General features: G+C 30.9%; 1 protein-coding gene across 1 annotated transcript; it reads left to right on the plus strand.

Moving 5' to 3' along the window:
• Nucleotides 1-276: 276 nt before the first annotated feature.
• LOC134714951 (shiftless antiviral inhibitor of ribosomal frameshifting protein-like) lies at nucleotides 277-11939 on the plus strand. Its single transcript, XM_063576683.1, has 7 exons — nucleotides 277-344; nucleotides 1166-1283; nucleotides 1842-1882; nucleotides 4127-4261; nucleotides 7008-7108; nucleotides 8323-8663; nucleotides 11531-11939. Exons 1-7 carry the CDS (start codon nucleotides 306-308, stop codon nucleotides 11737-11739), a joined length of 984 nt encoding a protein of 327 aa, XP_063432753.1. The 5' UTR covers nucleotides 277-305; the 3' UTR covers nucleotides 11740-11939.
• Nucleotides 11940-17918: the final 5979 nt, after the last annotated feature.

The raw sequence follows: 17918 nt of genomic DNA on the forward strand, positions 1-17918 counted from the left end.
TCTTCTCTGGACAATATTTTTTAACATCAATAAAAATTGTTCAATAACATACAGGAACAAGACATTGTACTCTAATAAATCAATACTGTTTTTATCTGAAGTATTTTGTATTCTTATTTTCAATTATCCAATGACTAGTATTCTAAAACTATTTATTTCCCATTAAAATAGCTTGGTAAAGCAGCGCAATATCTAGTATTTATAAATAATGATTAAGGGAAAACAATCCATGAATTAAAAAACAAACCAATTCTACTTTCTGTTTCGTATTTCCAGAAAAAGCGATAACGTGATCACAAAATAATATGGCTGATAATGAGGAAGTCGACCAAAATGAAAAAGAGGTATGTTCAAAGTTAAGTAAAGTTATTATTTTAACAGACAATTATTTAATGGTTATTGGTATGTTATAGCTAGATAACTACATAGCTTTCTTAAGAGACGTGTGACGGTGTCGCGGTGTGCGCTTTAGTCTTATTCAATGTACCTGATTTAAAAATAGTTTGATTTGCTGATAAATGTCTTTAGTAGGGGAAACTAGAAATTTCGTGATGAGTATCAAATTAGCTTTTAACAATCAACGAGAAGGAAATACATTCGTTTCAAAGTTTTCGTTGATCAGGGCAAGGGCTACTCAAAGTAAGAAGAAAAAAATAACATAACCTAATGACCAATGGAAAAAAAAACAATTATCAAAGATCTTTGCATTAAGTGAAACACAATAACATGTAGTATCACATTCATAATAAGAACAGTGACATGCTACCACTTAAATTGTTGTCAATATAATGGACGTCTATGCGACTGTCATTTGAGTGAGATGTTTAGATAGCTTTAAAACTAGATTTAATCTACAATGTTCTACATAACGCAATGCCTGTACCAAGTCAGGAATATGACAGTTTTCCATTCGTTTGATGTGTTTGAGCTTTTTTTATTGTCATTTGATAAGGGACTTTCCTTTTTGAATTTTCCATGAAGTTCGGTATTTTTGTTACCTAGTAAACATGCTACTTGTACAAGTAAACATCATAGTCCATGCAGTGCTTCTGCTTGCAAACATATGTTTGCTGTGTCACATGTAGCGGGTAATGATGATTTTGCCAGTTCATTTAAATTTATAATATCATCGATATCATCAGTATTATTATCATTATTCATTTAGCGAATGGTCAGACAGCTGAAATTTTTGTACAAGGGGCGATTCAATGATGAAGAAGCGAGAAAAAATTTCGATCATGTGAACTGGGATATTGAAAGAGGTCTAAAGTTCGTTAGTGAAAGTAAGTGGTATCTGAAAACCTAAATATCTGGACAAACTGTATTTACTTCATTTGATTTATATCGAGAATGTTAATGTTTTGATAGAAAGTACATTTGATTATGTCACATAGGTTGTTATCTAAATTTCAAATAGATTAACATACAACAATTTATATCTTTGAAAGTCGTAGAATGGCTACACAAGCTGTTTTATTTTCGTCATACTAACGAAATCAACTACAGACGTGTTTTCAATGTAAGTTTAAGTTCATTCACGAATTTATAGATGACTGAAAAATTGATAGTCTGCATTTGTCTAAAATTGTGCTCCCAAACTCATTTTCGCGAGCTTTATAAATATACAACATGTTAATTATACTTTGCATGTACTTCCAAATTCAAGAAAAATTAATTTGAAGATAATAATACAATAATTTGATTATATGTTTTTCCCATATTAATTAGATTGATTTATGCATGTATGAAAATAAGGGAAACAATTTGAAAATTAATAAAATATTGAAAATTGAACATCTATTTCGTACATTTTTAAAATTGTAATATATGTATATTTAAAGGTGAATCGTCTGAAATTAGGGAAATTATAGGACAATCAGAGGTATGACAAACACTTTTCTAGTTATACTATAGAAATGACTTGTCTTTTCATTTATCACCAAAGTCGTTTGTTTATATGTAAAAAATGATCGGATGTATTGATAATAGAAGTAATCAGCCATTATACTATTTATAAATTTTGAATAATTTTTTCATAAGTTCAAACATTTTCAACATGATTGATGTAAAGTAAATTGTTGCTGTTTACATATAACGATTGATTAACTTTGTTTCACTAGAAAGTTATGTAAATTAATCAACAGTTAATGTAGTTTAACGATTTATGTATAGCATAATCAATTAAAACAGAAAATTAAGGTAACAAAGAAAACTGAGGGAATCACATGAACCCCAAACAGAGCAATACCAGGTGCAAATACTGAAAATATCTACTACTATGCATTTACAGATTAAACGACTATTCTGGTATCTAAATATGTCAGACCACGGAAACATGTCGCTAGTTATTAAGCTGGTAGGCTAATAACTGGATAAACAGATGACGTTAGACTAATGATTGGATAAACAGATGACGTTAAACTAATAATTTTCACTGGAATCAAAACAAGACCAAATTAAAAAATGAAAATCATTTTAAACCAAAAGTTCAGAATAAGTGCCAAACACGAATAAAGGGTGGTGTTTTGAATTATTCAACATTTTATAAAAAGTAAATTTAGAGTAAATGAAATTATCAAACATCTTTTATGTAAAGAAAATCCAAACTACTGGGTTGATGCTAGGGAACATCTGCAAGCACTTGTGACGAACAAGTGATTGTTTAAACCCATGAAAATACTAGGCTTTTAATGACTAACACAGTGATGGAAAATATAAAAATAATATGTTGTAAATTTGATGCATTCGAAGTCCAATTCCAGATTTGTCTACATCAGAGTCTCTCAAATCAAATTATTTCATAGAATGACTTATAAAGGCAACAGTAGTATACTGCTGTTCGAAATTCATAAATCGATTGAGAAAAAAACAACTAATTAGGGTTACAAACTAAAACTGAGGGAAACGCATCAAATATAAGAGAACTACGACACAACAGAAACGCACTATAACATAACAATGACCATTTTCCTGACTTGTTACAAGACATTTTTAGAAAAGAAATGGTGGGTTTGGGGCATGCCAAACCTTCCGCTTTAATGGCAATGTTAATTATTAACATTAAATAACAGGACTAAAAGGAGAAAACATAGGATAGAGAAACACACGAATAATAGCTATCAAAATGTACCAGATTTAAAAATTGAATACGACACGTGTGTCTATGATCAGCCATATACATGCATGGAAAAGTTCAAGAGTGGTCAATTATCCGATTCATTACGTTTGCGCGCATTACCATTACATTTGCGCGCATTGATATGGCATGTAAACTCAGGTAAATACAGGTTATAGTACTTATTCATTTATTCATTTACTCTGAAATAATGTTACATGTATGCGTTAATCTACAGCGGGATTTATCATAAACACTTTATATTTTATCTTATAATTGAATATGAACAAAAATTTAAAGTCATATCTAGTTTCAGAAGAGTTGCAATGACAAACTGCTGCAGTAGTACATTGAAGTCAATAAGTTCAAAGGGATGTAACTTCTAGAAAAACAATGAATCATAATTTCCTGTCGATATGCACATCCACATAGTATAAAATTGAGAATGGAAATGGGGAATGTGCCAAAGAGACAACAACCCGACCATAGAGCAGACAACATCAGAAGGTCACCAACAGGTCTTCAATGCAACGAGAAATTCCCGCACCCAGAGGCGTCATATGTCCTTATTATCTAAAAAATGTTTCATGAAAATTTGTTGTGTGGTTTCAGAGGAGTTGCGATGAAAAGAACAGGATTGACTGACTGACGAACTGACGGACTGGCCAAAAACATTAGAGTCATTTATATCTTAATATCATTTTCATGTATATTACATTTATGTTTACCTAAGTTTACCTATAAAATAAATGCGTGAAAATGTAATCAAAAGCTGCGCGTAAATGTAAAACTTTTTAATACCAAATGCGCGCAAACGTAATGCGGTCCAATTATCAAAACGACGATCTTATATTAAATTTAACAAATCTTTGTTTTTTTTAATAGTTCAGATGATTCCCTCTAGTTTTTGCTTTGTTATATTGATTTGTCTCCTCCTCATATAATTCGTTCAATTTATAATGATGCAGTTTTTAAATGTTTGACATAGAGGTATATAACTTTGGTTTTTAGGATTCAATAAATGCTATCAAAACAGACCCGAATATCATCGATCTTCTGAAGAATGGCATAAAAAAAGCGACTAGACAGTTTGCTTGTGAATCTTGTGATCATGCCTGGTGGAGAAAGGTGCCCATGTCAAAAGAGGTAGATGTAACTAAGTCCTTCATGGCTTCTATGAACATTGCATTGAACAACAAATCGGAGGACTTACCTTGTTTGTATTGGATACCAAAACTTCACAAAATTTCGTACAAAAAACGGTACATTGCCGGCTCATCTGCTTGTTCTACTAAAGAATTGTATATTAGATTGACTAAAATTCTGTCCGCGGTTAAAGAGGGTCTTCAGATATACTGTGAAACTGTTTACTCACGTAGTGGTATTAACCATATGTGGATTCTGAAAAACTGTAAAGAACTTCTGGATAATTTTAAATCTCGGTCTTTTTCTGAAACTAGTTCTATTAAAACTTTTGATTTTTCAACCTTGTATACAACCATTCCCCATGTTCAATTGAAAAACCGTCTAAAAGAAATAATCCACAATGCTTTTCATCATAAAAATGGTAGCATACGCTATAAATATATCACTTTGGAATATCATAAAACATATTTTGTTAATAAGAAACAAAAGGGTAAAACATACTACACAGAGGAACAAGTGATCAGTCTGCTGGAGTTTCTTATTGACAACATATTTGTTGAACTTGGAGGTAGACTTTTTCAACAAAATGGCGGCATTCCTATGGGAACGAGCTGTGCGCCTCTCCTTGCCGACCTCTTCTTATTTTCATATGAATCGGAGTTCCTTCAGACACTTGTCAAAAACAAGAAGATCAAAGAAGCCAGGTTATTTAATTTCACTTTCAGATATATTGATGATGTTCTTTCCATTAAAAATCCGAACTTTTCTGATTGGGTTCCATTAATATACCCACCAGAACTAAAAATTAAAGAGACCACAGACACGGCTTCCTCCGCCACAGTTTTAGACATATACCTCGAATCTGACATACACAGTCATCTCAGTACCAGAATCTATGACAAACGAGACGATTTTAATTTTGAAATTATGAATTTTCCCCATCTTAGTAGTAATATACCAACTTAATCTGCATATGGAATAAACATTTCCCAACTTATTAGGTATTCAAGAGCTTGCAGCTCCTATTCAGACTTTGTAAAACGTCACCAGTGTCTGAGCAGAAAGTTGATGAACTAGGGGTATGTCAAAGAACGTCTCATCCTTTTTCTAAAAAAGTTCATCGGAAGATACCCAGAACTTGTTGATAAATACTCCGTATCAACTTCACAAATAATACAAGACGGTCTTGAAGTATAGATTTTGCGTACTGACGTTGGGTTATCATCTTAATAACGTGTTATAGTATTCTTTTATTTGTCTTTATTAATATTACTTGTACTGGTTAGTCAGTTTTTTTAGATATTCTTTTGAAGTGACTGTGAGGTTATGTAAAACATCATACTTTGAACGACAAAATTATTTCATTTACTAATATTAATTTTACGTAGGGATCTTGAATACTATGAATGACAAAACTATTTTATTCAATAATACTACTTTTTCTGTTAAGTCTGTTTTTATAATATACATTTGACGTGAAACTGTACTTATGTATATCCCGTCATACTTTGAACCACACAATTATTTTATTTATTATTATTACTTTTACTGTTAAATCTGTTTTTGTTATATCTACTTTACGTGACTCTGCATGTATTTATGCTGTCATACTTTAAACGACAAAATTATTTGATGTCTACCTGTGCGAATTTCAAACGGGCAATTTTACACCAGTACTGAAAACCTTCTATCCTTTACGGGTAGACTTTACATACATAAATTAAGTCGTATAGGAATAACAAAATTAGTATGTTAAATTTGATGTATGCCTTTTTGTGCTTCTTCGTTACATTTGTTGTTTTTACAGTGGTATTAAGATGATAACACATTATTGACTGCTGTACCCCTATTTTTGACATTTTTACTCTTTGAGTATGTTTGTTTTGTTCATTCATCGTTGACAATGTAATGGAATTTGATGCGACTGTCATATAAGTGAGAGGTTAAGCTAGCTATAAAACCAGGTTCAATCCACCATTTCTTACATTAAAAAATGTCTGTACCAAGTCAGGAATATGACAGTTGTTATCCATTCGTTTGATGTGTTTGGACTTTTGATTTTGCCTTTCGATTTTTGATTTTCCTTTTTGAATTTTCCTCGGAGTTTAGTATTTTCGTGTTTTTACTTTTAGTAACATTAAACTTCATTCGCCAACACATTTTATGGTTTATATGTATATTTGAGGTAATATTTATCAGTATTTATGTTTAATTTGACTATCAGTATCATATTATATCTTGAAATGATTAGGTTTGGTTAGAGTAAAGTACAACTATCAACTACTTGTAAGAACGGATCTATAGTGTAAAAGATGGAATGATGCTTAAATTGAAACATTTACACATTGCTCCGTGATGTAAAATACCAATAAGATTACAGTGTGTGATGTCATCATGATAAGGGAGCGAAACCACCATAGTATACTAAAAAATGTCCCAAATGATTACGTAAACATTTTTTGTAATAATGATACTTAAAAAGATACTTGTCTTATTTGCCTTGAATTCATATCAAATATGTGTATCTGATCAAAAATAAATTGTTTCTGAAACAAACAAAAATTAAAATGATTGAGAAAATCAAATTGACACATCTTTGCAAGGTGAACAATTCAGGCTCATGTGAGCCTCTTATTTACCTTGAATTTATTATATGATAAAAAATGATTGAGTTAATGGACACAAGGTGAGCGTTTCAGACTCTTGATAAAATGAAAGTTGTATAAGATCTTTGATCAAATTACAGGTATCAGAATGCAGAAAATGTAAAAAGAAATATGATCCAGTTCCACGTGAATTCGAATGGGGATTGGCAACTTATCATTGCGAATGCGGCAATGAGTTTAGGTAAGAATATTTTTTTGTTTTTTGTAATCAACTTAATCGTATAAAAAAGAAATATGAGGTAGATGTCAAAAGACAAAACCTTATTCTACAAAAACATTTATAAGTCAAATTCTGATATTCAGTAGTTGTTAAATCTTTCTGACCTAATTGAATACGAAACGACCAATGATTTGACGTCAACAGAGAGCGTATCTCATAATTTTAAGCGTCACTGATGAGTCTTTTGTAGACGAAACGCGCGTCTGGCGTAAATATAGAATTTCAATCCTGATATCTATGATGAGTTAATTTACAACTACTTGGTCGATGCCGGTCGCTGTTGGTGAACTTTTAATTCCCCGCCGGTATCACCAGCCCTGTAGTCAGCATTTCTGTGTTGACTTGAGTTATTATTAATGTGTTCATAATTATAAATCAACTATAAAAAAATAGATGTGGTATGATTGCCAATGAGACAACTTTCCACAAAAGACCAAAGTTTTGTTACCACCTTTTTTTAAATACTAAGGTGCCTCAGGAATAGATTACCTTAGCTGTATTTGGCAACAATTTTAGGAATATTTGGTCCTCAATACTCTCCAACTTCGTACTTTATTTGGTCTTGTTTACATTTTTTGATTCGAGCGTCCCTGATAAGTTTGTATGCTTACATTGCCCATGTGAAATTTTCAAATTGTAAATGTATAAACATTGAACGAAAAAAAATGTGACACATAACATTTTCTGACGTTAGACACGCGAAGCAATTGTTTCTTTTGAAATTGTAACATGATGATGACTGCTGTACCCAAATATTTGACCATGTTATTTTCTATGTCGTTTAGTTCACGCACCACTTTAAATATAACGGAATTCGATGAGACTGTCATACAAAGTGAGAGGTTTAGCGCCTTAAAACTAGGTTTAATCCACCATTTTTTACATTTCAAAATGCCTGTACTAAGTCAGGGATATGAAAGTTGTTATCCATTCATTTTTTATGTGTTTTGTCATTTGATGTTTCCCTTTGTTTAGGAAATTTCCGTTTTGAATTTTCCTCAGACTCAGTTCAGTATTTTTGTGATTTAACCTTTTTCTAAACTACTTAAGCATTTGTGTAAATAATGTAATCCCAGAGATATTACATAAAATGCGCAAAATAGCAAGATATGAAAAGCCTAATAACGCACCATACTTTTAAGTAGCAGAGAAAAATTTAAATAAATTTTTTGTAGTGGATCTGGGCAAAAGAACACCACTGCACCTTGCTTCGAATGTGAAAGATCAGTTTATCCAACGAGAATAGGACCGTTTGGTAGACGTCGTGTGAAAAAGTCTGCCAACCAGCATTGTTGTGACGCACCAGATTGCACTGGGCATGATCCAGTACATATACATGATATTGACCACGACAGAGTATACGATGATGGTACTGATAACAGCAGACCTGTGAGATCTTCCCGGCCCGAAGAAGTTGACGATGTGACGGGACAAGTAGAAAACCTTTATGTTAGACATGCGCCTATTCAAAATGCAAATAGACAGCAAAACTACAACACACGAAGACGACGTATTGGTATGTTCTAACTCTTTCTTAACTTTCCTATTTTTTTGTATATATCAAATAGAATATATAATTCGTCTTAACAACAGTCCAACAATGAACTATGCATGACGCGCTAGACCACTCGACCACCTAGGCTTATTTAAAAAAGTATAAATTGAAAACCACGTTCCAACGTATAATTGCGTTGATAAAATTGCATTTTTTTTTATTCCTTGTGCATCCAAAACAAAAGTCTTGTTTACCAAAATGCATTTGACTAGCTGGTTGAACAATAAATATTCTTAAATACTGTTTACTGCCATGGCAATACACTTGCGGAAAAGAGGGTTTACCGCTAACACGAGGTGCAAAACATTTGTACACAATATTCGGATTTCGAAAATCAATGTCTCTTCAGTGATGTTAGGATCTAAACGGTAGCTGGAAGGCCATATATATATTTTACCATGATTAAAGATAGACTCTTTCTTGAGCTTTGAATAGTCGAAATAGGATGAACGGATTATACAAACCCCGAAGGGATATATTATTCAGTTGGACAAAACTGCAATTTGCATACGTGTGCATGTAAAAAAAATAGCACAAACGACATTTTCCAAAATAAAAGACCCAAAAAGTTATAAAAAATATTTTTTTATACAAAACGCTTTTGAAATATATGCATGTATAGTAATGCTTACGTTTTATATGCCCAAGACATTTATCGAATGTATAAAAACATGTAGGTGAGAGGTTTAGCTATAAACTAGGTTTATTCCAGGCATAGATTACCTTAGCCATATTTTGCACAACTTTTTGGAATTTTGGATCCTCATTGCTCTTCAATTTTGTACTTGTTTGGCTTTATAAATATTTCGATTAAAGCGTCACTGATGAGTCTTATGTAGACGAAACGCGCGTCTGGCGTACTCAATTATAATCCTGGTACTTTTGATAACTATTCAAACCACTGGGTCGATGCCACTGCTGGTGGACGTTTCGTCCCCGAGGGTATCTCCAGCCCAGTAGTCAACATTTCGGTGATGATATGAATATCAAGCATGTGGTCATTTTTATAAATTTCCTGTTTACAAAACTTTTAACTTTTCGAAAAACTAAGGATTTTCTTATTCAAGGCATAGATTACGGGGCGCCGAATGGGACTCTTGTGGTTTTGTACTCAAAATTCAATTTTGTACGGACAAAAGTGACTTTTGTTCAACAAAAATGAGTTCAGTTTAACAAAATTTGTATCATACTACAAATTTGAAATTTTGTCATACAAAATTATCTATCAGCGGACAAAAGTCACTTTTGTCATGACAAAATTCATTTTTGTTACACAGACTTGACTTTTGTTACCTAATTTGAAAATGGAGCGACAAAAGTCAATTTTGTATTTAAATTAGTTTAGTTTGGTTTCTGTGAACTAATTTGCATACAAAATCGACTTTTGTTACACAAAATTGACTTTTGTTACACAAAAATTACTTTTGTTACACAAAATAGACTTTTGTTACACAAAATTGACTTTTGTTACACAAAATTGACTTTTGTTACACAAAATTGACTTTTGTGAGACAAAATTGACAAAATTGACTTTTGTCTCAACAAAATTGACAAAATTGAATTTTGTCTCAACAAAATTAACAAAATTGAATTTTGTCTCAACAAAATTGATTTTTGTCTCACGAAAGTCAATTTTGTCTCACAAAAGTCAATTTTGTCTCATAAAAGTCAATTTTGTTGTTACAAAATTGAATTTTGTCATCACAAAAATGAATTTTGTCGTCACAAAATTGACTTTTGTCTCAACAAAATTGACAAAATTGACTTTTGTCTCAACAAAATTAACAAAATTGACTTTTGTCTCAACAAAATTTACAAAATTGAATTTTGTCTCAACAAAAATGACAAAATTGAATTTTGTCTCACAAAAGTCAATTTTGTCTCACAAAAGTCAATTTTGTCTCACAAAAGTCAATTTTGTCTCACAAAAGTCAATTTTGTCTCACAAAAGTCAATTTTGTCTCACAAAAGTCAATTTTGTCTCACAAAAGTTAATTTTGTTTCACAAAAGTCAATTTTGTCTCACAAAATTGAATCTTACCGTACACAATTGACTTTTGTGATTTAATTTCCATATCAGGTAACAAAAGTCAATTTTGTATGCAAATATGTTTATGTTTGCATACCTTTAAGACAAAATTGACTTTTGTCATGACAAATATGAATTTTGTCTACAAAAATGAATTTTGTCATGACAAAAATGAATTTTGTCTACACAAATGAATTTTGTCATCACAAAATTGAAGTTCTCACAAAACAAGTCTGTAGCACATAGTTTTGTAAGACAAAAATGATTTTGTTATGACAGAATTGAATTTTGTACAAAACCACAAGAGTCCCATTCGGCGCCCCGTATAGATTACCTTAGTCATATTTGGCACACATTTTGGGAATTTTGGATCCTCAATGCTCTTCAACTTTGTACTAGTTTGGCTTTATAAATATTCAATTTGAGCGTCACTGATGAGTCTAATGTAGACGAAACGCGCGTCTGGCGTACTCAATTATAATCCTGGTACTTTTGATAACTATTTAATCTATCATTTTCTACTTTAGAAAATGCCTGTATAGTCAGATTTTGCCATTTGATTAGGGACTTTCCGTTTTGAATTTTTCTCGGAGTTCAGTATTTTTGTGATTTTACTTTATACTGAGATTATACTGAGAAGTTGAATAAGAAGGCGTACATACTTATCAAGTTTATATTTTGATATGAGAATCTATATATGTTGATATGATAAAAAAAAAAAAAAACATGTTTAATTTGAGTTCTAGTTATGAATATAACTTTTAATTGTTCTTTTTCACGTTTATCATTTTTATTTCAGGAATAAGCACATGTGTAAGTCCTGAATCCAGAGTAAACAAGAAAAGAGTGGTTTATCCAAGTGAACCCCACATAAGTACAGGATCAACCATAGCTACATTCCTTTCTCAGAGTGACATAGCATCATCATATATGCCTAGTCTGGCTTCGATTCCAGAGTATCATGGCCGAGGTGGTCGTGGTCGTGGCCGTGGAGGGCGAAGATATTAGTTAGTTGTTTCATTTGTTTTATGACAGTCAACTAATATTCTTAACTTTAAATACGATTCAGCATTTGATTAATAATTTAATTCAGCATTTCGTTATATATTATATTTTTCCCATTTACGTGGTTTATTGTGTTTATCCACCAGTTAATGAATGAACTCAAATTGATATAAATATTCAATAAATAAAAAATGTTCATTTTGTTTGTCTGGGTTTTTTTTTTTCATATTATTACAATTTCAACTTGTGTTGTCGGTGGATTCATGGTTTATTCGTGTTTTCACGAGATCAAAACTTTTTTTTTGCCAGTTTAATTTGCGCATTAATATTCTTATAGTGTCTGCCAGTATAGTTAGCAGCTTATTCAATATCAGTTATAAGTCTTGTTTTATCGTGTTTCAAGATGTCAGGACACTTTTGTCCACCAAGGCATTGTTCGCCAGATAATGTTAAGATGTCATGGATTTGCCCATCAATGTATTTCGAGTTGTACTACATAAAGGGAATATATAGTTCCGAAAGGTTCAACTAAGCCTCTGTTGTCACCCCTATTTGTGACATTTTTACCTATTTGTGTCTGTTAGTTTTGTTCACACATCGTTGTCAATATAATTGAATTTGATGCGTCTTTCATACAAGTGAGAGGTTTATCTAGCTTAAAAACCAGGTTTTATCCACCATTTTCTACAGTTGTTATCCATTCTTTTGATGTGTTCGAGTTTCTGTTTTTGCCACTTGATAAGGGACTTTCCGAATTTTCCTCGGAGTTCATTATTTTGTGATTTCACTTTCCATATTGTCCACCAGTTCATACTATCATACTCCAATGCTTTTTAAGCTGATAGTTAATGTTGAAGTGTCATCAAGGTTACTTGAATACGGAAAATATTTCGGCGAATTGCTTCCTGCAAGCAAGCATAAAAAAGTAAAGTTCTTCTAAATAAGGACACATTTAAGAATTTCTTTAAAAAAAAAAGAGTGTATGTACATAAGTTTTATAACGAAAACTATCCATTTAGTTATAAAAAAACATATACATCATTAGTTTTTAATTTGAGGTTTCATATGACTTTAATTTCGTTTTCAGATAAATTGATGATGTTCTAATTCAAACTTTTCAGATTTATTTCCTCAGAACTAGAAATTAAAGAAACAAAACACGACTTCCTTTGCCTTTATTTTAGACTTATACCTCGAATTTGACATTAGTGGTGATCTCAGTACCAAAATTAATGAACAAACGAGACGATTTTAATTTTGAAATCATCAATTTCCCCCCACCTTGGTAGCAATATACCAACTACACCTTCATATGGGATACATATTTCTACAACTCTTTCTGTATCTAGAGCTTGCTACCCAGACTTTTTTAAATTTGCCAATGGCTGAACAGAAAGTTGATGAACTAGGGTTATATTAAAAGAAGGTGCTTTTTCAAAATGATTGGAAGATATCTTGTTAATAACTATTCCGTATCACCTTTACATATGATACATGATAATTTTTTAGTATAAATTCTAGGAACTAACATTGTTTGTTATCATAATAATGTGTTACTGTAGTGTTCTTTTATTTTTCTTTGTAAATAAGTAATACCTCGGTACTAATGCATCCAACCTATGTGTTGTTGTGCTTTGGTAATTTTTTGTATTCTTGTCTTTCAATTTTACTTTGTCTATATGCCTTTTTGTTTTGTTGTTGACATATTTGTTGGATTTTATATGTATAAAGATTATAACACATTGCACAATGGTGGAGGCTGTACCCTTATTTTTGAATTTTTACCTATTATATCTGTTTGTTTTATTCACACATTGCTGTCGATATTTAAAAACCTTATGCCGATTTCATACACAAGAATGGCTTAGCTAACTATAAAACTGGTTAAATCCACCATTTTCTACGTTCTGAAATGGCCGTTCCAAGTCAGGAATATGAAAGTTGTTTTCCATTCTTGTCATGTGTTTGAGCTTTTCTTTTTTGCCATTTGATAAAAGACTTTTCTGATTTGAAATTTCCTTGGAGTTCGGTATTTTTGTTATTTTTATTTTTATTTTTAAGTACATACAAATTACATTTTTTTCTCTTGCAACACAGTAATACACAGTCGACTTTTCTACCCTAAATGCTAGTATCACCATTCCAAACTTAAAGACACATTTGATTAATTAAGCTGATACATAACACTACAGGGAGATAACTCTGTAACAATCAGCATTTAACTAACAAACATACAGGAGTTTCTTATAAAGATTGAAAAGAAGCTACCATTACTCTATAACTTTCGAGTTTAATTATATAGATTATGTCGTATTGGCAATCACACAACATCTCTTCATTTAACAAGCTTCCCCTTTTCACAATATTAATCCTTAAATAACAAGTATAAACAGCTTTATTGAAATGGGACATAGAACAAGAATCATAAAACCAGTTGCTCCGCAGGGCGCAGCTTTATACGACCCTAGAGGTCGAACCCGGAACAGTTGGGGAAAGTATGGACACAACATTCAAGCCCCTAATTCCTAAACTGTTGGGACCAAAACTTACAAAATCAATCCCAATACTCCTTTTATGGCCATAAACCTTGTGTTAAAATTTCATAGATTTCTATTTACTTAAACTAAAGTTATAGTGCGAAAACCAAAAGTATTCGGACCACAAAGACGACGCCAACGTGATACCAATATACAACCAAAAAATTAAATTTTTTGCCGTCGTATAAAAATATGTATACATGTTTATATTTGGCATATCAAAGAACCCCAAGAAATCAATTTTGTTGAAATCAAACAAATTTTAATTTTGGAATCCAATTTCGACCAACTTGAGAACTGAGCACATAATCAAAAATCTAAGTACATGTTTAGATTAAGCATATCAGAGAACCCCAAGAATTCAATTTTTTTTAAAGTTTAATTTTGGACCCTTTGGACCTTAATGTAGATCAATTTGAAAACAGACCAAAAATTAAGAATCTACATACACAGTTAGATTCGGCATATCAAAGAACCCCAATCATTATTTTTTTACTGAAATTAAACAAAGTTTAATTTTGGACCCTTTAAGCCCCTAATTCCTAAACTGTTTGGACCAAAACTTCCAAAATCAATCTCAACCTTCCTTTTATGGTCATAACCCTTGCCTTTAAATTTCTATATTTTTATTTACTTATACTAAAGTTATAGTGCAAAAACCAATGTTTTTTTGGACAACGACGACGCCAACGTCATACCAATATACAACCTTTCTTTTGCGGTGGTATAAAAACCAAACTGCAATAGTAGTAGATATAGATAATAGAAAAATGCCCTTACAGTCATACTAAAATGCAGTCACTTAAAGACTTCAAATAAGTAGCATTATCTAGCTGCAATTTTTTTCAATCACATGAGTGATATCTTTGAACTGATTTTCCTAGCTTTAAACTTTGCAAAATAAGCAAAATACATTTCAGCAATTCTCTCTTTTATTCACATTTTACTATGCATGTTAAAAAAGTACATTAGAAATGTGTACAAACTGTCAAAGATTTGTCAATAAGGTAGTATGGATGACTTTTGCCATCTTGGAAAGAAAACAAGTCTTGATTATGAATAAAGTTAGCAAAACATGATGCAGGAAAGATAGTGTCCTCCAAATATGTTATTGCAAAAAAGATTCAAGTACTGTAAATACTGTAAATTCAGAAATTAATGCGAGGTTTTTATTATTGCGAAAATTGCGACTGGGTTGTAAACGCAATAATTTAAACTCGCATTTTGAAATATTTAAGATGAATTTAACAGAATTTATCTCAAAATCGTAAAAATTAAAATCGCATTTAAGTCTTAAATGACAAAATCGCAATAATAAATGCAAGCAATAATTTCTGAATTTACAGTAAATGATTTCAATTTGAATTTAATACAAAACTGATAAAAAAAATGTCATGAATTCTAGTAAATTTGATATTAATAATGTGCAAAATCTGACAATGGCATCATCATCAATTGTTTGTCTGCCTGGTTCTGCCTGGAGTATTTGATTAAGGAACATACTTAACAGTTTAAAAAAAAACTAAATCTAATGAATGCCAGGTCAAGAATTTATAAACAAGCAATTTTAACAGGCAAAATACCTACACCACTGAATACAGTACCATAAATATTCAAGGAAAACAAAACAATGAAGTATAAAACTGAAAATTTATTTAATGCCCTTTTTATTCATTATTGCTCTTGTAACAGCTTTTGATTTTCATGTATTATTTTAATTCCTCTTTAATCACTAAATGTGCAAAACTTGGGCAACATATCAAACTTTTAAAATGACCTGTAAATACTGAATGTACAATGCATCTGTATTTTGTTATACAAGATTAATGTTGAACTTTTACCCCTAGAGATCAGCACCAAATGAGAAGTAATGAATGGGACTAATTGTATAAAATATAAATGCAGTTGTAGTAGTTTACTCCAGTTAATGGTAAAGTTCCAACCTGTTTAAATATTGGTATGATTGATAACACACTAATAACTGAAGTTAAATTTACATGAAAGTGTTCAATTATTCACTTCAAACCATCAAGATTTTCAAAACAATTAGCCAATAAAGATCAATAAAATAATTTTGATATAAGCCTACAAAACTGAAAAATAACTAAAAAATGCTGAAAAAATCTACAAACTACATTATGTACAAAACTACAAAATGATGGCAAAGTATGGGACTTAATTTGGCACTTGCATAGCACTGGTACTAGTTTTAACATAATAAAATATACATGAACATAATAAACATAGAGGTAGAATAATGGCTGTGTCTAGCACAGCATGATATGGCTGCAACAATTATACAAGATGAACTTTTTTTTGCATGTTCCATAACAATTAAAAAGAACATTTTAGATATTGATGAAAGAGGAAAAACATATTCTAACCGATAAATATGAATATCAATTATTACTAAGTAAATGAATCAGTGAATTATAATACATTTTGTCATCAATGCATATAAACATACATGTGACAACATGCTTAGCTAATTATCTATAAGGGATTAAACAAAAGATTAAATAATCAAAAACATGGCAGCAGTTTACCCTTTTAAAATTGTTTGGCAAAACATAATATCTGGAAGCACCTGTTAAAAGTAAACAATGTATTAGAGATCATATTTGCATGTATCTTTATGATAAATACTGATTGCACAAATTATAATGCCATTATTCAAACTGTTCTGTTTGTGTAAAATGTAGATAGAAATGAGATTGGGAATGTGAATGTCAATGTATGAATTGTAATATAATTGAATAACAAAAATCTTCATAATCTTTTCAACTAGGTTTTTGCAACATGCTTCAAAGATTTCAGTATTATTCTACAGTTAATAACTGTGCAAAAAAGTCTATAATTGCAATTGAAATATTCATTTTTGATTTGGATTTTAAACTTTTTATTGGAGCAGACACTGATGTTTATATATAGGAAATACTCATCTGATAAACCAAATTTATCATGTTGGCTTCTTAAATTCATTTGACCCATATCTTAATCGTTTTAGATGAATATCTGATATCTTTTCCTTTTAATATATAACAATTCCAACAGTTAGGTTAAAATGAATAAAAAAAATCTAGATTTTGTTCCTTTGATAAATACATAAACGTAATATCAGTGATGGGTTTTTTTTAAAAGTATTATTTGAACTTTTATGACAATATCATCACCTTCATACCAGATTTTACAAAAATAAAATTGAATATTCAACATGAAAACATTTTAAACCCTTAAAATTAAAGATATACTGAATTGGTCATAGAAATAATATTAAAAAAAATCATCATTTAAACAGTATATTTACAGGTAAAGACATATTTTGATAATTATCATTAATATCTAACTAAAACTGAGACTCAATGTCACTAACTACTACACACACATGATAATGTACTTACAAAACAATTATTCTTCTTCCGTTAACACCCATATACCAAAACCACTGATAATAATCATACTAATAAATAACAAAAAATAGTAAAGTGCAATACCACACGACAGAGCCGAGGGCTGGTTTAATAACAACCATTAAATGATATTTATTGTATACAAATTTCGAATAAGTACGAAAAGTCATCATTTATATAGATATATATACAACTCGTCTAAACATCAACCAAATTATATCTGTAAATTTGCTTC

Source organism: Mytilus trossulus, chromosome 4, assembly GCF_036588685.1.
Source record: "Mytilus trossulus isolate FHL-02 chromosome 4, PNRI_Mtr1.1.1.hap1, whole genome shotgun sequence".
Taxonomy (NCBI): Eukaryota; Metazoa; Mollusca; class Bivalvia; order Mytilida; family Mytilidae; genus Mytilus; species Mytilus trossulus.